Source organism: Oenanthe melanoleuca, chromosome 12 (assembly GCF_029582105.1).
Source record: "Oenanthe melanoleuca isolate GR-GAL-2019-014 chromosome 12, OMel1.0, whole genome shotgun sequence".
Lineage (NCBI taxonomy): Eukaryota > Metazoa > Chordata > Aves > Passeriformes > Muscicapidae > Oenanthe > Oenanthe melanoleuca.
Genome location: NC_079346.1, coordinates 18,605,176 through 18,627,173, shown reverse-complemented (window position 1 = coordinate 18,627,173; position 21,998 = coordinate 18,605,176). Strand labels below are relative to the sequence as shown.

The following is a 21,998-nucleotide window of genomic DNA, read 5'->3' as shown; positions in this document are numbered from 1 at the left end:
GGATTTGACACAGTGAGTTCCAGACTAAGCTGCAGAAGCTATTAGTCAGAGAGCTGAGCAGCATGAACATTCAAAGAATCATATGTGCTTGACAAGGAACATTAAGAACAGTATTAAAGGTGAAGTTGAGAAGAATAAAGCGCTTTTTGGGACATGAATCTTACAGTGTGGTGTCTAAGTCTCGGACATGGCACCAGAGAACATTACACTGGCCCTGCTCCCTCCAGGAGCCCAGGGTGATCCCATAGGATTCCTGTCAGAGGGAGGAAGGAGCATTTAGCTGTCAATGCTCTTCCCATGTGCAATGCCAGTGTCTCCTTCCGTGTGCTCTGTGCAGCCACGAGAAGAGCAGAGAGGGAAGGGAAGGGCCCAGGGCTGTGCCCCAGGGCTGTGCCTTGTGTGGCTCCTTTGCCAGCCCCAGGCAGCCTGAGGATCTCCTGCAGTGCTGGGAGCTGTTCTGTCCTGCCTTTCTTTGCAGATGAACCTATTGGGGAAGGTGATCTGGCTTCCAAACCCACATTCAGGGAAGTGCCTCTGGGAGCTGGTGAGGGTAGGTGAAGGCCTTTCCCCCTGGGGGAGCTGCCAGCTCAGAGCCCAAAGCTCGGCCAGGGGGGCATCGCTGCAGGTGGCAGGACAGAGCCGTGCTCGTGTGTGCCCTCGCCCTGTGCAATCCCCTCACTGATCCTGTGACTCAGGCCCAGCAGTTCTACGTAAGTGAGGGCCCTGGCTCTGCGCTAAAAACCCAGATGTTTTTGAACCTTATTCCTTTATTTGGCAAGTTGCCAGCAGCAAAATCAGGAACGTTTCCATCTGATGCAACTCTACCTCTTCCTTTCCCAAGGGACTAGCCAAAAGACCATACAGGAGGAGACATTTCCCAGAGGAGGCAGTGGATCATTGGCAGCCCCTAATGAATGAAGAAAAGTGACACCAACCACAGGCACAGGCACAGGAGGTAATTGCTGTGCCAGCCTCAGCCCTTGCCCTTGCATGACCTGGCAGCAGCCAAAGCTGGAGGTGCCTCATCTTCGAGGCCTCTGGAGCTCGTTCCCTGCCCCTGGGAAAGGGGACTCGTGCACCAAGGTCCCTCCTGCTGCAGCTGCTCCCGAGGCTGCCCAGAGTGCCCAGAGGCCCAAGGCACAGGAGCAGCCCCGAGCAGGAGCCCTGCCATGAGCCCAGGGCCACAGCCAGCCCTGGCTCCTGACTGGGCAGGGGGTGCAATGGGTCGTGAAATCAAGAACTTGACTCATTCCAGTCCTTCATGTCTGTCCCCATCTGCCCTGGCTGCAGCCCTGTCTTGAGTGTGTCCCAGCACCCACATCTCTGAAAAAAGAACCCCTGCCCCTGAAGACCCTGGCCCTGCTCCCCAGCCTAGTCTGAAGTTCGGCAGACCCTGTCCGCCAGGGCAGGGCTTGGCAGATGTTTTATATTCAAATAAAGAATTTGAGTGGTAACAGCTATGTCTGGGTGTTACCACCAGCAAAGCCCACACGGCACCAGCACTGGCTGAGCTCCATGTCCAGGAGCAGCCATGGATGCCCACGGTGCGGGCAAGCAGGAGCCAGGCAGGGGCTGCTGTGACCAGGGGCCCCGAGGGGCTGGGGGAGCCCATGCTGAGCATCCCTGGGCCAGGGCACATCTCCTTCAGTGGCATCATCTGGGCCTGCACCTCCTCCAAGGCCATGCCCGGAAAAGTGGGGAGGCATCAAGAGCATCTCCAGGGACAGAGCCTGACCAGCAATGTCAGCAGGCAAAACAAAAGTCTTGTTAAGCAATGGCCCTTTGATAAAGCAATACATTTACAGTCAAGGCAGGCCATTTGTACAGATGGGGGTACACTCTGGGAGTACAGCTAAGGCCATGAGGTCACAGCAGGCTCTGGGGTGACAGCAGGCTGAGGTCACAGCAGGCTCTGAGGTCACAGAGGTCCCAGAGCCCCGTGGTTGCACAGCACCACAGCCACCGACCACTCAGTCCTTGAGCACAACTGTTGCGGCGCAGCAGCGGCGGCGGCAGTGGTGCTGACATTGGGACAGCGGTGGCAGCACAGCGGTGGCAGCAAGAGCTGCGGGACTGGCAGAGGGCAAGGCACCATGGCCCTTGCTCTGCGCCTCTTCCTCCTGCTCCTCCTGGCAGTGGCCCTGCCTGCCAGGGCTGCCCAGGCAGCTCCGTGGCCAGCGCGGGGAGCAGGTGAGCCGGCGGCCTGGCTCCCCTTTCCTGGGACAGCGCTCCCTTCTCCCCAGGAAGCGTTGGGGATGGTTCTGCATAGGGCTTTAGGGAGGCTTTCCTCTGTGGGAGGGAGAGAGCCCACAGGGGCCCTGGGCAGCTCCAGGGATGTTGCACAGGGCATGGAAAAAGTGTGCAGACTGACCAGGGCCAGCCCAGAGTTCCCCAGACCCCTCTGCAACTCTGGCTGTGTCCATTCACGTGTGGCTCCAAAGGATTTACTCGACACATACATATGAAGTGGAACTGTTTTGCTCTAAGGTCTACCAACAGTCCACACACATGACACAGGAGAAAAGAAATTGCGGGAGGCCGATAGACTTCTGGACAAGATGCTGAGCGACCTGGAGAGACGCCTTGGTGGGTGCATTTCCCTCAGCCTTCTCCTGTGTCTCAGCAGCCGGGGGCTTTCTCTGCACATCTGGACACGCTGTGCCTGGCATAGCGGGAAGGGATCCATGGCAGCCTGGCTGCCCCGCTGCTGCTGTCACACCCTGCAGGGCTGTTTCCCAGCCTGGCCTGGCTGCAGCTTCTCCCCAGCCTCTGCAGGAAGGCCTTTGGCTTCAGGGAGCCCAATGTGCCCCACAGGCCATGCACACCCTGAGATCCCCTGAAATTTCCCAGTCTTGGGGTAGATCAGTAAGGGCAGCTTTTTGGAGAAGGTTGGGCCCTGGCAAATCCAGAAAAATTCTATGATTTCCTGATCCATATCCATGACTCTGACAAGCATTGCTTCCTGTTGATGGCACCTCCCCAATGGGGAACGGATCCATCTGATCCATTTGTCCCTTCATCCAGCAATGAAAGGAAAGACTGTGCTGAAGGCTCTGTTTGCCCGAGGAAGCAGTGGTTCTGTTCCAGCCTCTGCTGCAGGAAGGGAGGCGATGCCAGGCACAGTCACAGGAGGTAATTGCTGTGCCTCTGGGCCTGAGCCCTGCTGAGCCTTGAGCTGCCATCTCTGCTGCTGGGCAGAACGGGCACAGCCCGGACAAGAGCGGCACAGCCCAGAGGAATTATCCTGAGCAGGCTCAGGGCACTCGGGTGCTGAGCAGTCCTGCTGGGCTCCCTCTGTGGGAGACACAGCCCAAAACCTGGGAGGGGCTGCAAGGGGTGCCCATGGTGGGGAAAGGGCAGAGGGGGAGAGCAGGGCTCCAGTATGTCCTGACAGGGCCTGACTCTGTACCCTGGGGCAGGGGGAGCTGGCCAAGTAGAAAGACGGAGAGAGGTTGGGAGGGATGGTTGCGTCACTGCCTGCTGCAATTTTACCCAGGGATTTCGGGAGGATTTCCTCTCTGGGACTAACAGAAGGGTGCTGCAACTGCCCCTCCAGGGTTGTTGCACAGGGCATGGACAGAGCGAGCAGAGTGACCATGAGTCTGCCCAGAGCTCCCCAAGCCCCTCTGCAGCTTTGGCCTTGTCCATTCATATCTGGATCCCATAGGCTTACCTGACCCCCTTTGAAGTAGCCAGGTCCCTAGGGCAGAAGGGGATCCCAGCACACCATGGAAATGCTTCTCATCTGTGCTCCCTTCTAGATGAGCGTGAGGGCTCTCAAGTAGCTCGGCTTCATGAAGATTTGCAGCCTCTGGAGCAACCTGCAGGTATGTTCTCACTCTTCCTCCAAGGAATAATAATTGACAACCTGGCAGGAACCACATGACTGAAGCTTCTGTGGCTATTCAGTTACAGATGTGTCTGCAGGGAAGGCTTTTCCTAATCCCTTGGCGGATGCTACACAGGAGCCAAGTTCCAATCGTAGTAGTCTATAGTAGTAGTAGTCTGTCTCTACTCACCCCACAAGCTGAGGTCTCCTTTTGTGGGATCCATTCCAGGAAAAATTGAAACACTTTTTCTTAAGGTTCCCTGAGAAGGAAGAAGAAACCAACAGGAAACAGTGAGATCCAGGATGACTCCAATCTTCTGGACCAGATGCTGAGTGATCTGGAGATAAGCCGTGGTGGGTGCATTTCCCTCAGCCTTCTCCTGAGACTCAGCAGCCGGGGGCTTTCTCTGCACATCTGGACACGCCGTGCCCGGCACAGCGGGAAGGGATCCATGGCAGCCTGGCTGCCCTGGTGCTGCTGTCACACCCTGCAGGGCTGTTTCCCAGCCTGGCCTGTCTGCAGCTCCTCCCCAGCCTCTGCAGGAAGGCCTTTGGCATCAGCTCACAGAGTGCTCACACTGCCCCATGGGCCATGCACATCCTGAGATCCCCTGAAATTTCCTGATGTCCCAGTACATGAGGAGGGGCAGCTGTTTGGAGAAGGGGGGGCCCTGGCCAGTCCCATAACCTGGCCTTTATCCTGATCCTTATCAATATCTATGACAAGCATTGCCTCCTGAAGGTGGCACCTCCCCAGTGGGAAAAAACTCTTTCTGATCCAGCTGTCCCTTTTCCTTTCTCCAGAGATTGAGAAGAGACTGGGCTGGTGGCTCCGATTCCCAGAGGAAGCAGTGGCTCTGTGCCAGTCTCTGCTGCAGGAAGGGAGTCGATGCCAGGCACAGTCACAGGAGGTAACTGCTGTGCCTCTGGGCCTGAGTCCTACTGAGCCTTGAGCTGTCATCTTGGCTGCCTCCCTGCCAGGGATGTTGCACAGGGCCTGCAAACAGTGTGCAGAGTGACCAGCCCAGAGCTCCCCAGGCCCCTTTGCAGCTTTGGCCATGTCCATTCACATCTGGATCCCACAGCCTTACTTGACCCCCTTGCAGTGCCCAGGTCCCTAAAGCAGAAGGGGATCCCAGCACACCATGGCAATGCTTCTGATCTGTGCTCCCATCTTGGTTGGGATTGGGACATGGGTTATTTAGAAAATCTGGTGAATGGCAGTGTGAAGATTCTAGAGCATGGTGGAGGCAAGTTCTCAGTGTGCCTTTCCTGACAGAATAATCTTTGTCTCTTTGGCAAGGGCTCTCTCCTGTGATGATTTCCTTTACATATTGTCAGGCTTGATGGATTCTGGTATCCTTGCCATGCTCCCCTCTGGAGCCCTGGGTGATCCCACAGGATTACTGTCAGTGGGAGGAAGGAGCATTTAGCTGTCAATGCTCTTCCCATGTGCAATGCCAGTGTCTCCTTCCGTGTGCTCTGTGCAGCCCCAGAGACGAGCAGAAAGGGAAGGGAAGGGCCCAGGGCTCTGTCCCAGGGCTGTGCCTTGTGTGGCTCCTTTGCTGGCCCCAGGCAGCCTGAGCTGCTGCCAAGCCCTGGCCCTCACTGGGGCTGGGTTCAGGGCTGCTGGCAGCTCCAGGGAGTCCTTTCTCCCCTGACTGCCCTGCAAGAGGCTCCTTCCATCCCAGTGTGGGGCCATTTCAGGAATGTGCTGCCTCTGCCCCTGATCCTGAGCGGAAGGGAGAGCTGGGGATCATTCACTGCAGTCACTGGCCCTGCAGCCTGAATGAGAAATGGAACTGCTTTCCATTAAGGTCCTCCTGGTTGGAACAACCCGGACATAGGAGACAAGAAATTGCAGGAGGCCGACAGACTTCTGGACAAGATGCTGAGCGACCTGGAGAGACGCCATGGTGGGTGCATTTCCCTCAGCCTTCTCCTGAGACTCAGCAGCCGGGGGCTTTCTCTGCACATCTGGACACGCCATGCCCGGCACAGCACGAAGGGATCCATGGCAGCCTGGCTGCCCCTCTGCTGCTGTCACACCCTGCAGGGCTGTTTCCCAGCCTGGCCTGGCTGCAGCTTCTCCCCAGCCTCTGCAGGAAGGCCTTTGGCATCAGCTGACAGGGAGCAAAAAGTGCCCCAAGGGCCATGCACACCCTGAGATCTCCTGAAATTTCCCAGTCTTGGGGTAGATCAGTAAGGGCAGCTTTTTGGAGATGGTTGGGCCTTGGAAAATTCAGGAAAATTCTATGATTTCCTGATCCATATCCATGACTCTGACAAGCATTGCTTCCTGTTGATGGCACCTCTCCAATGGGGAACGGATCCATCTGATCCATTTGTCTCTTCATCCAGCAATGAAAGGAAAGACTGTGCTGAAGGTTCCATTTCCCGGAGGAAGCAGTGGTTCTGTTCCAGCCTCTGCTGCAGGAAGGGAGGCGATGCCAGGCACAGTCACAGGAGGTAATTGCTGTGCCTCTGGGCCTGAGCCCTGCTGAGCCTTGAGCTGCCATCTCTGCTGCTGGGCAGAGCGGGCACAGCCCGGACAAGAGCAGCACAGCCCAGAGGAATTATCCCGAGCAGGCTCAGGGCACTCGGGTGCTGAGCAGTCCTGCTGGGCTCCCTCTGTGGGAGACACAGCCCAAAACCTGGGAGGGGCTGCAAGGGGTGCCCATGGTGGGGAAAGGGCAGAGGGGGAGAGCAGGGCTCCAGTATGTCCTGACAGGGCCTGACTCTGTACCCTGGGGCAGGGGGAGCTGGCCAAGTAGAAAGACGGAGAGAGGTTGGGAGGGATGGTTGTGTCACTGCCTGCTGCAATTTTACCCAGGGATTTCGGGAGGATTTCCTCTCGGGACTAACAGAAGGGTGCTGCAACTGCCCCTCCAGGGTTGTTGCACAGGGCATGGACAGAGCGAGCAGAGTGACCATGAGTCTGCCCAGAGCTCCCCAGGCCCCTCTGCAGCTTTGGCCTTGTCCATTCATATCTGGATCCCGTAGGCTTCCCTGACCCCCTTTGCAGTGCCCAGGTCCCTAGGGCAGAAGGGGATCCCAGTACACCATGGAAATGCTTCTCATCTGTGCTCCCTTCTAGATGAGTGTGAGGTTTGTCAAGTAGCTCGGCTTCAGGAAAATTTGCAGCCTCTGGAGCAACCTGCAGGTATTTTCCCACTCTCCCACCAAGGGATAATCATTGACAATCCAGCTGGAACCATGTAACTGAAGTTCCTTTGGCTGTTGAGTTACAGGTGTGTCTGCAGGGAAGACTTTTCCTGGTCCTTTGCTTATATCTGCACACATGCCTAACTCCCATCACAGGGGTGAGTAGTGTGAGTAGTGTGAGTAGTGAGTAGTGCTGACCCCACAAACTGAGCACTGCTTTTGTGGTATACATTCCTGGAAAAACTGAAATACTTTGTCTTAAGATTCTCTGACAAGGAAGGACAAACAAATAGGAAATAGTCAGTCTCCAGAGGCCTCCAATCTTCTGGACCAGATGCTGAGTGATCTGGAGAGACGCCGTGGTGGGTACATTTCCCTCAGCCTTCTCCTGAGACTCAGCAGCCGGGGGCTTTCTCTGCACATCTGGACATGCCGTGCCCAGCACAGCAGGAAGGGATCCATGGCAGCCTGGCTGCCCTGGTGCTGCTGTCACACCCTGCAGGGCTGTTTCCCAGCCTGGCCTGGCTGCAGCTTCTCCCCAGCCTCTGCAGGAAGGCCTTTGGCATCAGCTGACAGGGAGCAAAAAGTGCCCCAGGGGCCATGCACATCCTGAGATCTCCTGAAATTTTCTGGCCTCTCAGAATATGAGGAGGGGCAGCTGTTTGGAGAAGGGGGGCCCTGGCCAGTCCCATAACCTGGCCTTTATCGTGATCCTTATCAATAACTATGACAAGCATTGCCTCCTGCATGTGGCACCTCCCCAGTGGGAAAGAACTCTTTCTGATCCAGCTGTCCCTTTTCCTTTCTCCAGAGATTGAAGAAGAGACTGGCCTGGCAGCTCCGATTCCCAGAGGAAGCAGTGGCTCTGTGCCAGTCTCTGCTGCAGGAAGGGAGGCGATGCCAGGCACAGTCACAGGAGGTAATTGCTGTGCCTCTGGGCTTGAGTCCTACTGAGTCTTGAGCTGCCATCATGGCTGCCTCCCTGCCAGGGATGTTGCACAGGGCCTGCAAACAGTGTGCAGAGTGACCAGAACCAGCCCAGAACTCCCCAGGCCCCTTTGCAGCTTTGGCCATGTCCATTCACATCTGGATCCCACAGCCTTACCTGACCCCCTTGCAGTGCCCAGGTCCCTAGGGCTGAAGTGGATCCCAGCACACCATGGCAATGCTTCTGATCTGTGCTCCCATCTTGGTTGGGATTGGGACATGGGTTATTTAGAAAATCTGGTGAATGGCAGTGTGAAGATTCTAGAGCATGGTGGAGACAAGTTCTCAGTGTGCCTTTCCTGACAGAATAATCTGTGTCACTTTGGCAAGGGCTCACTCTTGTGATGATTCCCTTTACATATTGTCAGGCTTGATGGATTCTGGTATCCTTGCCATGCTCCCCTCTGGAGCCCTGGGTGATCCCACAGGATTCCTGTCAGTGGGAGGAAGGAGCATTTAGCTGTCAATGCTCTTCCCATGTGCAATGCCAGTACCTCCTTCCGTGTGCTCTGTGCAGCCCCAGAGAAGAGCAGAAAGGGAAGGGAAGGGCCCAGGGGGCTCTGTCCCATGGCTGTGCCTTGTGTGGCTCCTTTGCCAGACCCAGGCAGCCTGAGTTGCTGCCAAGCCCTGGCCCTCACTGGGGCTGGGTTCAGGGCTGCTGGCAGCTCCAGGGAGTCCTTTCTCCCCTGACTGCCCTGCAAGAGGCTCCTTCCATCCCAGTGTGGGGCCACTGCGGGAATGTGCTGCCTCTGCCCCTGATCCTGAACAGAAGGGAGAGCTGGGGGAGTGCCTTGGAGCACTCACTGCAGTCACTGCCACTGCAGCCTGAATGAGAAATGGAACTACTTTCCATTAAGGTCCTCCTGGTTGGAACAACCCAGACATGGGAGACAAGAAATCACTGGAGGCAGACAGACTTCTGGACAAGATGCTGAGCGACCTGGAGAGACGCCATGGTGGGTGCATTTCCCTCAGCCTTCTCCTGTGTCTCAGCAGCCAGGGGCTTTCTCTGCACATCTGGACACGCCGTGCCCGGCACAGCAGGAAGGGATCCATGGCAGCCTGGCTGCCCTGGTGCTGCTGTCACACCCTGCAGGGCTGTTTCCCAGCCTGGCCTGGCTGCAGCTTCTCCCCAGCCTCTGCAGGAAGGCCTTTGGCATCCGCTGACAGGGAGCCCAAAGTGCCCCACCTGCACACCCTGAGATCCCCTGAAATTTCCTGATCTCAGAGTAGATCACAAGAGGTGGTGGTTTGGAAATGAGAACCATGTCAGAGCCCCTAAACCTCAGCCTTTTCCTGACCATTATCTATGTTTTTGACTAGTATTCCCTTCTGGTGAGGCCACTTTTCTGATATGTACTGGCTTCACCTGATGCAGCTGTACCTCTTCCTTTCTCAAGGGATTAACAGAAAGCCCCTATGGACGGCAGCATTTCCTGAAGGAAGGAAGGCAAAGCCAGGCACAGGCACAGGCACAACAGGTAATTGCTGTGCCAGGCTCAGCCCTCTGCAGGGCTTTGTGGCAGCAGCTCTTTCCCCAGGATCTACCCTGTCTGAGGGCCTGGCTATTCCTAGGGCTGTCTGAGCTGTTCAAGCAGATATATGCGAGGAGAGTTAGTTGTGGCACTGCCTGCTGCAGATTTCCCTAGAGCTTTAGGCTGAGGTTACGATTATAAGCGCACCGGGGCCCTGTGTTGCTCCAGCCACCCATCCAGGGATGTTGTACAGGGCATGGGAAAAGGATGCAGACTGACCAGAGCCGGCCCAGAGCTCCCCAGGCCCTCTGCAGCTTTGGCCAAGTCCATTCACATCTGGCACCCACTGCCTTACCCAACCCCCTTGCAGTTTCCACTTCCCTAAGGCAGAAGGGGATCCCAGCACATCATGGAAATGCTTCTGATCTATGCTCGCTCCATTATTGGGATCGTGACATAGATTACCTGAAAGCCTTGGCACATGACAGTTTGAAGTCCGTGGAGAAAGCTGGAGGCAAGATCTCAAGTCCCTTTCCAGACAGAATAAGCAGTGTCACTGCGGTGAGAACTCACCAATGTGCCATTTCCTTGAAGTTCTTCTGAAGGTTGATGTTTTCTGTAATCATTACCCTGCCACTTTTTCATTGGGTGATCCGACCGGATCGCTGTCAGAGGGAGGAAGGGGAATTTAGCTGTCAATGCTCTTCCCATGTGCAATGCCAGTGTCTCCTTCCGTGTGCTCTGTGCAGCCATGAGAAGAGCAGAGTGGGAAGGGAAGGGCCCAGGGCTGTGCCCCAGGGCTGTGCCTTGTGTGGCTCCTTTGCCAGCCCCAGGCAGCCTGAGGATCTCCTGCAGTGCTGGGAGCTGTTCTGTCCTGCCTTTGTTTGCAGACGAACTTGTTGATGAAGGTGATCTGGCTTCCCAACCAACATTCAGGGAAGTGCCCCTGGGAGCTGGTGAGGGTAGGTCAAGGCCTTTCCCCCTGGGAGAGCTGCGAGCTCAGAGCCCAAAGCTCGGCCAGGGGGCATCGCTGCAGGTGCCAGGACAGAGCCGTGCTCGTGTGTGCCCTCGCCCTGTGCAATCCCCTCACTGATCCTGCAGCTCAGGCCTTGCAGCTGTTTGAGAGTGAGGGCCCAGGCTCTGCCCTAAAATCCCAGATGTTTTTGAACCTTATCCATGTGATTGCCAAGCATTGCTCCTGCAGATGCCACCTCTCCAAAGGGGAATATTTACATATGATGCAGCTGTCCCTTTTCCTTTCTCAAGTGATAGAGCAAAAGTCTGTGCCGAAGGAAGCATTTCCCAGAGGAAGCAGTGGCTTGGTGCCAGCCTCTCCTGCAGGAGGGACAGTGACACCAGGCACAGGCACTGGAACAGCCACTGAAGGTAATTGCTGTGCCAGGCTCAGCCCTTGCCCTTGCACTGCCCAGCAGCAGCCAAAGCTGGAGGCACCTCAGCTTTGAGGCCTCTGGAGCTTGTTTCCAGCCCCTGGGAAAGGGGACTCGTGCACCAAGGTCCCTCCTGCTGCAGCTGTCCTGGCTGTATCCAGCGAGATGCCAGCTCAGCAGTGGAGCACAGCATGGGCTCACACTCTCCATTGCTCCCACAGATGCAGTCGGGACCTCAAGACATGTTCCCGATTTCCAGAAGGAAGATGGAAAGGCTTTCTGTCAGGATGCACGCTGCAGGCTAAAGTTAATAGAATTTCTTGTTGTTTTGGATCTTGTCTTCATATTATGCTGCATCGGAATCTGGTGTTGCGTGAGGAGAAAACAGTGAGTGCTTTGTTGGTCTCCCCGCCAAAGAGCTGCATGTGATGGCTACTTGTAGAGAGGAAACATTCCCAGTGAGGCTGATGTGGAGTTGTGGATGGTCAGTGGTTGTCCAGATAACTCTGCTGAGGGTTCTGCTGCTGCCCAGTGCTTTCATTGGCCTCCCAATTGCTGGGCCTTGTCCTGGGGAGCCGCTGGGGCTGCAGCCAGTGCTGGCTCCCACTGAGGCTGCGTGGCCAAGAGCAGCCCCAGGAGCAGCGGGCAGAGGCAGAGCAAGGTGGGGAGGAGAAAGAGCGGGGAGCAGATTGCCCTTGAAAGGCAGAGGCGCTCTGGGGCCGCTCCTGGCCAGGGACCCTGCCCAGAGCCATCCCCTGCTGGCCGGGGCCTTGAGGGGCAGCTGTCCATCTGGGCCAAGCTGTGCCAGCAGCTCCAGCTGTGCTGGGCAGCCTTGCCAGCTCTGGGCCCTGCTGGGCACGAGGCTCCCTGTGTGCCAGCAGCAGCTGGGGCCTCAGACACTCCTCTCTCCACAGTCGCCGTGCTGCAGCTCCTGCATCCCGGAGAAGAAGGCGCGACTCTCCCTCGCCCCCAGAGAGCCCAAGGACCACCTGGTTTGACAGCTCTCAGACACGGCCTCAGCCGCAGAAGCCGCCCAGGAAAGCAGAGCACCAGCCCTCTGTGCCTCCCCCACGGCCCCCCAGCCCGGCCGTGAAGCAGAAGCCCCCCGAGATCCCCCCACCTCCTCCCTGCCCAGCCAGCCCCTGGTCCCGCTAGGACTGAAACTGGACCAGCCACTCAGGACATGGGCCACCAACAGCTTGGGGCATCTGCTTTTCTCTGCAAATAACATGTGTTACCTATGGGTAACACCCAGAGGCAGTTTTCATACTGTTGTACCTCCGAGAGGAAGAGCTGAAGATTCTTCCCATGCCCTGTCACATCCTTTGCTGTTTTGATTTTCATACAGCTGAGTGCTGGCTAAATGTCTTCAAAGAACTTGTTTAGCTCTGCATGTTTTACCCCACCTGTCGGGGGAAAAAAATAATAAAATTCTTTAGTTCAGCCTTCATTTTCAGTGTGGCTGGCCACTCACATTTTGAGCAATTAATTTTCCATGGTACCTCTTCCATTTTCCTTACTACCTGCAAAAAGTAGATCTGGACATGAAAATCATCACTATTACTGAGATTCACCTCAATGCCCAGAGGAGAATCTAGCACAAAATATTCTCCCTCTGTACTGCACAACTAGAAATATTCAGAGGAAAATACAGTGGCAGCTGAGGCTTGTGGAACTCCAGAATACTGAGCCTGCAGAGGAGACAAATAGCCCTGGCAGTGGCTGAGGGGACTTCTCCTCACAGACTCCTCTGAAAGTGTATCCCTTCAGGAAGGAAAGGCTTTTAAACCTTTGCCTTTCCTTCCTCCTGTGCTAAAATTTAAGGCTTCTTCTGAGAAAATACTGAGCTACAAACAATTCTCCATTCCTCATCAAAGCTACTCAGGTGCTCGACTTATCTTCAAGAGCAAAACCAAAGGTGGTCAGAAATTTCCCATCAAAGCCTATTTGCAGATGTTATAGATAAAAATGAGATCAAGTCGAAATAAATATTATTAAAATAAACGGTATTTATTTTGCAACCGAAATACGGTCCTCGATAGCCACAATCAAAAAAAGGGACTGTGTGGAGCCCGTGTTCGGCTCCGGGTGAATCCCCTCTGATCTGATGTCTATTGCATCAGATCCCCCAGTGTTCACAAAACTTCCTTGGTCAGCTTAGCTTTTCTACAGTTTTTTTAGCCTGGAGCAGAGGTCTTTGTCTTTTTTCGTCGTTCCACATACTCATGTGGTTTTCTTTTATTGCGTTGGGCTGGACAAAACTATATTTTGGGAGATGATGAATTCTGATGAAGGCTGGGTATGGTTTTTGAGAAAATGGTATTCAGATGTAACTTGCAGGTCTTGGTTTACTGGAAACTGGCATTTAGATGTATTTTTCCCCATGGTTCTGGTTATCTTAATCGTGGTGCTTGTCGGGCTCTTCTCGTTTGGGTGTTCTCTGGACAGAGCCATCTCCAGCATCTATGTCTATTGTTTTACTAATCCCAGCTCTTCAGTTTTGATGGCAGTTACAGTGTTGCGATTAAGCAATCCTTGTTCCCCCTCTGCAGCTTTTGGTTTTCAAGATTTTTATTATCTTGTTCATGCAAACATTGCTTGTTCTACATCAATTTACAACTTGAGCACGAATTACATTATATCATATATCACACAGAGAAACCCCACCATATGTGAGCAACTATTTATTAGCATCAATTCCCTCGAAAGAAACCCAACCCTGTATAAAGCAGCGTTTTAAATGAACTTGAATTCTTTTTCCTCACATATCGGCTACACTGGTTTGCTCCTTTTTTCTCCTAGAGAGAATATGAGAACGATTTGCTCTTGACAGGACTCCTTGGATGGCCCCCAGGGCCGGCACCTCACCACGCCGTGCCGGGGCTGTTACCGGAGCCTGTTGGCACCGCCTGACTTTGGCAGCGTGTTCAGACCTTGGGCACGGCTGGTGCCACGGTCCCCTCTGGTGCCACGGTCCCCTCTGGCTCCTGCCGTGTCCCTGCCGCTGGAGGAGCCCTGCTCGTGCTGCTGCCTGCGCCCAGCAACGCCGCTCCTACTCCCCAGCCAGAGAGAGACTAAAATCACTGCTTTGGGCAGCCCGTTTGAACGACTTCAACACTTACTCATCCCTAACACAGACCTCGTAACACCCACATACCCACACCAGCAAGTCACCTCATCTACAGGGCTGAGGAAGCCTGAGCGAACAGAAGGCCGCCATTCCAGCACATGGGGTTTTTAATTTAGTGGAAGCACTCACTCGTTGACAAGCCTCACTTGCCAAACAGGATTGCGCGATGCTGTTGTCTCGCTTGCGTTAGAGAGAAAGCAGGGAGACAATAGCTAAGAAATCAGAAGCACTCTTGGGGCTCAGGCTCGGCGGCCAAACGGAGCGGGGTGGCCCCTGCCCGCTCTGGCCGAGTCCCTGCTCCTGCCGGCCAAAGGCGGACGCGGCTCCGTGCGGGGCGAGCCGGGCGCTCCGTGCGCGGCGCTGGAGCGGCCAAAGGCGGCCCCGCCCCGCCCGTCCCGCCCCGCCGCGGGCCGGGGCCGGGGCCGAGCGCTCGGGCGGGCGGCGCTCAGGATGCTCGGGCAGCGCCGCGGGCCGGGCGGGCGCGATGGAGCCGCCTGAGGGCTGGGAGCCCTACGGGCGGCCGGGCCGGCGCACGCAGCGGCTGCTCAGCGCCCTCGGCCGCCGCTACGGGCTGGAGCGCGGCGTGGAGAACGAGACCGTCGTGCTGGCCGCCGGCCCGGAGCAGCACCTGCAGGAGATCTTCCAGCGCCTGCACTGCGCCGGGGCGGGCCGCATCCCCGGCGAGGAGCTCCGCACGCTGTGCCGGGTGCCGGGGCCGCAGGAGGCGGCGGAGCCCGAGCGGTGCGCGGGGCTGTGGGACGGGCTCTCGGCCGAGCTCACCTTCCGCCACTTCCACGCGCGGCTCCGCGGCCACTTCAGCACCCGCGCGGGGCCGCGGCTGCCGCTGGGCCGGGAGAGCGAGCGCATCGAGAGCCAGATCCGCCCGCGCAGCCCCCGCCGCCGCCGCGCCCGCCCCGCCGAGCCCGAGCGGCGGCCGCCGGGGCCCTGCTCCCGGGAGCGCTGCCAGGAGACGGTGGCGCTGGAGCGGGCCGAGGAGCGCATGGCCGAGCTGCTCGAGGAGAAGGGCAGCCTGCGGGAGCTGCTGGAGGACATGCGGGCCGCCCTGCGGAGCAGCGATGCGCGGTGCCTGGCGCTGCAGGTGAGTCCGGGGCGGCTCCTGCACCGCGCTCCGGGGGCGGCTCGGGTGGCCCCGAGCGCTTCAGGAGAGATGCTGCTCCAGGAGGGTCAGTGTTTCTGACCCCTCCGCCTCCAGACTGAGACCCAGCTTGCTCGTTCATGCTCGGCTTTAACTTTTAGCAAAGGTTTACTTACAAAGATTAGGGATTTACCCTTTTAGGAGAACTGTATGGCACCGGTGTGCCATTTAATCTATTTGTGATGAGCACTGTTCAGAGTGTAGGGGAGTTCAGCTTAACAAAGCCACGGGTACAATGCTGCTGCTTCTTCTCCTGCACGTGCAGCCGGGATGTGCTGATACCAGGTGCTGGATATGCATCACTGCAGGGTTTTTCCTGAAGTAAAATAGAGCTTTTGGATTCTTACCTGCACAAGCACATGCAGTGCCTCAGTCATAAGTGCCTCAGAAATATTCCAAGTATGTTTTCTTCAGAGCGTGGTCACAAGGGTTCAGAGTTGGAGCCAGTTCTGTGGGCAGGCAGATGAATGGTCTGGGACTCCTCTGCAGAGCCCCATTAATTCTGGGGCTGGTTTCTGCTGGTTCTGCTGTACTGGCTCCAGCAAAACACATCCAAACTTAGCAGCAGTGAAATTACTCTGGCATGAAACAGTGTGGAACAGGCAGAGCAGTGAAGGGCAGCATGGACCAATTGTTCTGGCAGGTCTGACGAGGTCTGATTTAGTTCTAACACAGCACTCACACAACTCTGCCTCACCTGTGACACTTGCAGTAGATGACTGTTCCTCTTCACAGTGTCCAGCAAGGCAGGTCAAAGACACTTTGACCATTTTTATCTTAAAAGCAGAGAGGAAATCAGCAGCAAACATGAAGTCACCAGTCAGAGGTCCCAGGAAGAATCAAAGGAACAAAGAGGAGAGCTCCAGAACACCCCCAGGTGCTCTGAACAGAACTTCATTGGAAATATTTTTTCAGCCCACTACTTGACTCCTGAGTACAGCCCATAATAATATCATTAAAGCAGGGCCACAGATATCTTTCTCACATTTGCCAGCCCTTATTTGAATATGGGTCCCTTCACCAAACTTACTGTAGCTAATATCCGATTCGTTTGGTGGGTTGATTATGTCAGGAATTCATGGGTTTTTAATTTTTTCTGAAAAGTGGCCACATGGAACCAGAGCTATCGTACTCTAAGTGCGTGTTTCTGGGTTTATTTCAATAATGGTACTTACTGTAAGGAAATGAATGCAAGGGAAATCTTCTCGCAACCCATCACCCAGTTTTTTGAGGCTACCCCACCAGTTTCCAAGGAGTTCAGATCTGCTTTAAATGCTAATGATATCACACAGTGGCAGGTGTTGCTGATATGCCTGTTCTGTTTAGCATTCAGAAACAAGGGTATATTGGCTTGGATAACATCCTTGATACCTACCCCAGGAAACAGAGGTGCTTCCCCAGAGCCTGACCCTGTCCCAGGGAGTAGGGATGCTGCCCCACAGCTCACCGCAGAGAGGAACCACCCGGAGTGGGTGGGGGTTCTGCTGAGGGAGATGCGGGACATGGGCCAGATGTTGAAGGAGCACTTTTCCCCAGCTGGTGAGAAACCCTCCCCCTGCCCTAAAGAGGGAGAGTCAGATGGTGCTGCAGTGGAACCCGTAGATGTTGTATCTGTTCAGGCTCCAGCCGGATCACAGGGGCAGCCACAGCCAGCAGCATTTGCCCCTGTGGAAACTAGAAAATCTAAGATTAAAACAAGGCACCTAGATAATGGGGATCAGCCAGGAGGGTCCTCACAACCAGCAAGGGAGCCAGAGGTTGAGATCGTCACTGAGTCTCTCTGTTGCCAACAGACTCAGAAATTTTGAGAGTATGATAAATGGCCCAATGCAGGTCAATGTCTCTGCTGTTGTCAGGGACCTCCAAGAGGTCTAAGAGGAGGTGAAAGGAAAGAGAGGGTTGAGAGGTGAGATGAGGGAGATGAGGGAGGAGATAAGGGAGGAGATAAAGACAATCAGTGCAGCACCAGTGTGAGTCACAGGCCCCAAATTTAGAACCCAACGCCCCCCAACTAGGGAGACAGGTTACATCCCACGAGCTGACCTCTGGTTCTTCCTATGAGACCATGGGGAAGACATGGGAAAATGGGATGGGAAACCCACTTCTGTCCTGGCAGCACGGGTGCGTCAGCTCAGGGAGGGAAATGCTAACCGAGGGAACCGCGCTTAAATGAAGGTAGCCTCAACCTCCCATGGTAAAGGTGCAGGGTATCACAGAAGGGAGGATGATCTGTCAGATCCCTTGGAAGGAACCTCTGCTATGTATACCCAGGAAGGAAATAATAACCAGGGCTAGAGGGGACCTGCTTCTAGCCAGGGAGAGGCATGGGATGACAGAGAGTATTGGACAGTGTGGGTGCGATGGCCTGGCACATCAAAGCCACAGGAACATAGAGTGCTAGTTGGTACTGGTTCACAGTGTACCATATTACCATCAGAACGTGTGGGGAAGGAACCTGTTTCCATTGGGGTGACGGAGGGATCACAGAAATTCACTTTGCTGGAAGCTGAGATTAGCCTGACAGGGAAGGGATGGCAGAAACATCCAATTGTAACTGGCCCAGGGGCACCGCGCATTCTAGGCATAGACTTCCTCAGGAATGGCTACTACAAAGACCCAAAGGGGTTCAGGTGGGCTTTTGGAATTGCTGCTGTAGCAACATGTTGCAGCGGGGCGATGGTGGAGTGCCACGGCCTCCCAGAGAAGCATCTCCAAAGATGTCCTGGTGGCAGAGGCAGCATCCTCGCTTCCGGGTGAAAGTGATTTTAGCTCATTTAGGTATCAGCGACACTGAAGGAAGGGACGAGTGCCTTGTGTGGGATTCCAAAGAGAAGCTTTATTGATCTTCTCTCCAAAGGGGTCCAGAGACAAGAAACTGCAAACAGGGTTGGGGGAGAGCGGTTTATATAGGGATTTATATATATATATATATATATATATATAAAATATATATATGTATTTATATAATATATATTATATTAAAATATATATATTTATATATTATATTAAAATATATATATTTATATAGGATTTATCAAAGGAAGGGTAGAGTACCAAACTAATTCGCAGAGGGTGCAGGGGAGAAACAAGGGGGAAAAGTCAACAGGATACAAATGTTTTGCATAGAGCACGGAGGCTTTATGGGAGGAATATGCTTTTATAATATCAAAAAGGTGGGTGCCTAAGAGTCTTCTTTCCAAGGGAGAGCAGCTAATTCCATTCTTAGCGGCCCATCAGGCTCCACAATTCCCCATTTCTTTATTAATTAAAAAAGCTTCACCAACTGCTCTTTTAAGGCAAGGCAAAAGACATGAAAACATAATTAACACAATAAGGATAATAACAAAAACCCATACAATACACTCAACTAATGAAAGTCCCCACCCGCTTAATCCCCATTGTCCAAGAAGATCATTTAGTCCATCAGTGAATTTTTCTTCGGTTTGCATCACCTGAACTTGTTTTTTCAGCGTCTGGATGCTCTTTGAAATGGATTCAGCGTGAGATGAGAGAGTGAAGCAACAGAGTCCCTCAAAGTCCTGGCAGCCGTGTCCATGGACTAGAAGAAGATAATCGATAGCTGCTCTGTTTTGTAATGTGGCATGTCTGAGTGTCTCCTCGTCTTGGAGGAGGTCACTAAGCACTTTTGATGTCGTGTTGGCCTGCTTACTAAGCCAGCACCCCAGTACACCCAAAGATTTTGCAGCTGCCACCCACGGGAGGAATAGAGATGTTGTAAATCTCATACCTTTAGACCAATTAATTACGGTTGGATCACAGTTTTCATTGAATTGAGTGGGTGCTCACTTTTTGTGTGCCAATTTATTTTTGTTTTTCCAATCTTGAAGGAGGGTTATGTTTGGAGTGAGCGTAGTAAGCCAGCCAAGGGTGCATGGAGCACCTCGAAGGCGGGAAGGGATTCCAGCCCAAGCTTGGTCTCCACAAATGAGGAAGACGACTTGGGGGGTTTTCTCGGCTGGAAGGAAGCAGAGGTTTTGGGCTGTAATTTCTCTGAATAATCACACCAGTCAGCCAAATTGTAGATCTTTTTTGCTGGGGTAGCATCATTTGGCCAGGAGGACGGATTGGAAAAATGGAAACTTACACTGCAGCTGGCCTTGGTTGACCCCAGTAAGTTCAATTCTTTTGGCTCCCCATGTGCAGGTGGAAGAGCTTCTGACCAGGTTTTACCCTGTTCAGAAGGGTGGAGCCACTGTTCCAGATGTTTGCTGGTTTAGTCAACTCCTCCAAGGAGGGGTTTTCCCCTTGCTTGAAGGGAATCCCAAGCAGACATGTTGAGAGCGGGTTGTTTACTGAGCCCATGGACAGGCACAGGTCTTGTTGCTGCAGCGATTTGGCTAAAGTAACTCACACATTTTGGGTGGGTTGTGGCACTATCCAGCCGAGGGTGCACGGCACTGCGAGGAGCATCCAGAGGGCTAAGAAGATGGCAGCAAGTTGAGTGGTTCTCATCTTGAGTGAGGAGGAGACCCTTGCTAGGAGGTACAAAACAAAGTTATTAATTATTAATTTGGATGAAGAGGGTTAAGCTCTATTCCTCCCTTTCTACACCTTCCAAAATTACCAGCCTAGCTGTATGGTTCAAACAATGTAGGTAATGGAAGATTTTAGGGTAGGAAGGGAGGAAAGGAGGCGGGGCTGGCAGCACTATGAGAAGCTGCGGATGATCAATGAGACTCTGGAGGCTACCAAGAAATGCTGCACTTGCCAGGTGCTGCAGAGGATTTAAAGCACTGGCTTCAGTGCTAGACGGGAAGAGGTGCAGAGTAGGAGGACTGCTGCAGCGAGCCTTGGAGCCTGGGGCGTGGGCCCAGGTGGAGCTGCTGCAGGTGCAGATCTTGGTGAATTACCTGGGCATAGCAAGGTGAACTACCTGGGAATCAGCTGGTGCAGAGCAAGGTGAATTACCTGAGAATTGCCATTGGAACAGAGGGATGGGGGAAGGTAAGTACAAAGGAAGATAGGTAGGTTGTTACAATGACAAGGGTGCAGCAGCAGCAGCTAGGTGATGCCTAGCTTTGTGGCTTGTGGAGCTTTTGTTGTAGTTGGTTCTGTACTCTTCGATGTTTGTGACCTGGTGGCGGGAGGACTTGATGGCTTTCAGTTCAGTGTTCGACTCCTTCTTCGTCTCCAGGCAGCCTGGTTTTGGTCCTTGGAATCTGCTTGATACTGCTTAGAACAAACTTCATTAGTCTTGGCCAGGGCAGTGTTTGTCAGCCCTAAGTATGGCTTGATGTATTTCCCTGGGAGCCATTTTGGGCCACAGGGTGCAGACACATAAACATATCCCCTTTCGTCAGGTAATCAGTGGGAAAAGCCCTGATATTTGTTGGATTTCAGGGTCTTTTATCAGCACCAGTGGCTCCTCCTTGAGCTTAGCTTGGGCCAAATTTGAGAAGTGCCGAAGTAAGGGGGGGCAGTTGACTATGAGAAGGAGCAATTTAGGAAATTTATAGCATACAGAGCCTTACATTGTCTCTGTCCCACCCCGCTGCTGATCAAGGACTCGCTTGATGGTACCATGGGTCCTTTCCACAATTGATTGTCCTGTTGGGTTATGAGGAATATCTGTGGTGTGCTTGACTCCCCACTGGTTAAAGAATTCCCTTAGTCTGCGGGAAGTGTAAGCAGGCCCGTTATCTGTTTTAATTTCTTGTGGTATTCCCAGAGTAGCAAACACGAGGAGAAAGTGCTTGATGGTGTGGGCAGCATCTTCTCCTGAGTGGGCTGAGGCAAACACTGCACCTGAGAAAGTGTCAACAGAAACGTGAATATATTTAACTCATCCAAAAGAGGCGTAATGTGTCACATCAGTCGGCCATACTTGGCAACTATTCAAACCTCGAGGGTTGACCCCACATCCTAAGGAGGGTAGTTGGTACATTCTGCAGTTTGGGCAGGTGGCCACGATGGCTCTGCCTGTTCTCTTGTCAGTTGGAACATTCTTATTAGGGCAGGTACATTTTGATGGAAAAATTCATGGGACATCTTTGCCTGAGCAAAGATACCTGGCACATTTGCTGTTTCGGCTGACATGGCCGATGCATCAGCTCTCCTGTTCCCTTCTGCGATGGCTCCTGGGAGGTCGGTGTGTGATCTCACATGCATAATGTGGAATGGTTGCTTTCTGTGGGAAATGAGATGAATTAGTTTAGAAAGCAACTTGTATAAATTTGGGTTGGAGACTTCTTTTAAAAGAGAATGTTCTGCCCTCATAGCTACGCCAGCGACGTAAGCCGAATCAGTGACCACATTAATAGGTTCTTTGAATTTCTCAAAAGCTCTGATGATGGCTGCCAGTTCTGCAATTTGTGGCAATCCTTCGACCACCTGAACATCAGACTACCACTTCTGTGTGTTGAGATCCCTCCATGTCACTACTGACTTGTGAGATAACCCAGAGCCATCAGTAAAAACTGTCAGTGCTTTGAGAGGTGTTTTACTTTAAATAAATTTGGGGACCAAATCAAAATTTGATTTGAATAGTTTGTGGCTGGGTAAATGGACTGAAATTTGACCTGGGTAGCTATCCAGAGCAAACTGAAGGCTCTCATTGGACTGAAGCAAATGCTCCAAATCTCCAGTATTTGCCAATGGTAGGAGAATGCATGTGAATTCACACCCCGCAAGAGAGCAGAGGTGAGCCCTGGCTTTCTTTATTAGTTCTGCTATGAGCTCCTGGGGAGTGGTGATGGTTTTGGTGGGCTGATGGTGTGGGAATCCCGTTCCAGGATTAATAGAGGATCTCTGGACTGGGCATCCCACAGGAAAATCAACCCATGGAACCTAGGGGCTTTACCTAGGACGGCTAGCTGGAAAGGCAGGCTTGGTTCACACCAGTGGGCTT

At 53.7% G+C, this 21,998-nt stretch overlaps 2 protein-coding genes across 4 annotated transcripts in view; both read left to right on the top strand.

Annotated features, from left to right (window-relative positions):
* The first annotated feature begins 1,980 nt into the window (after window positions 1–1,980).
* Window positions 1,981–10,821, top strand: LOC130258247 (uncharacterized). The gene is made up of 10 exons (XM_056501455.1): window positions 1,981–2,190; window positions 2,488–2,586; window positions 3,025–3,132; window positions 3,762–3,827; window positions 4,085–4,183; window positions 4,634–4,740; window positions 5,647–5,745; window positions 9,382–9,462; window positions 10,347–10,418; window positions 10,723–10,821. Exons 1-7 carry the CDS (start codon window positions 2,094–2,096, stop codon window positions 5,674–5,676), a joined length of 606 nt encoding a protein of 201 aa, XP_056357430.1. The 5' UTR covers window positions 1,981–2,093; the 3' UTR covers window positions 5,677–5,745; window positions 9,382–9,462; window positions 10,347–10,418; window positions 10,723–10,821.
* A 3,262-nt stretch (window positions 10,822–14,083) lies between these two features.
* Window positions 14,084–21,998, top strand: part of LOC130258245 (EF-hand and coiled-coil domain-containing protein 1-like) — a 37,339-nt gene continuing 29,424 nt past the window's right edge. For all 3 annotated transcript variants that reach the window (XR_008841457.1, XM_056501453.1, XM_056501454.1), the window contains exon 1: window positions 14,084–15,073. Coding sequence is in view for 2 of the 3 variants with exons in the window: in XM_056501453.1 (XP_056357428.1) it covers window positions 14,459–15,073 (615 nt within the window). In the remaining variant the exon portion in view is untranslated. The remainder of the gene's footprint in view (window positions 15,074–21,998) is intronic.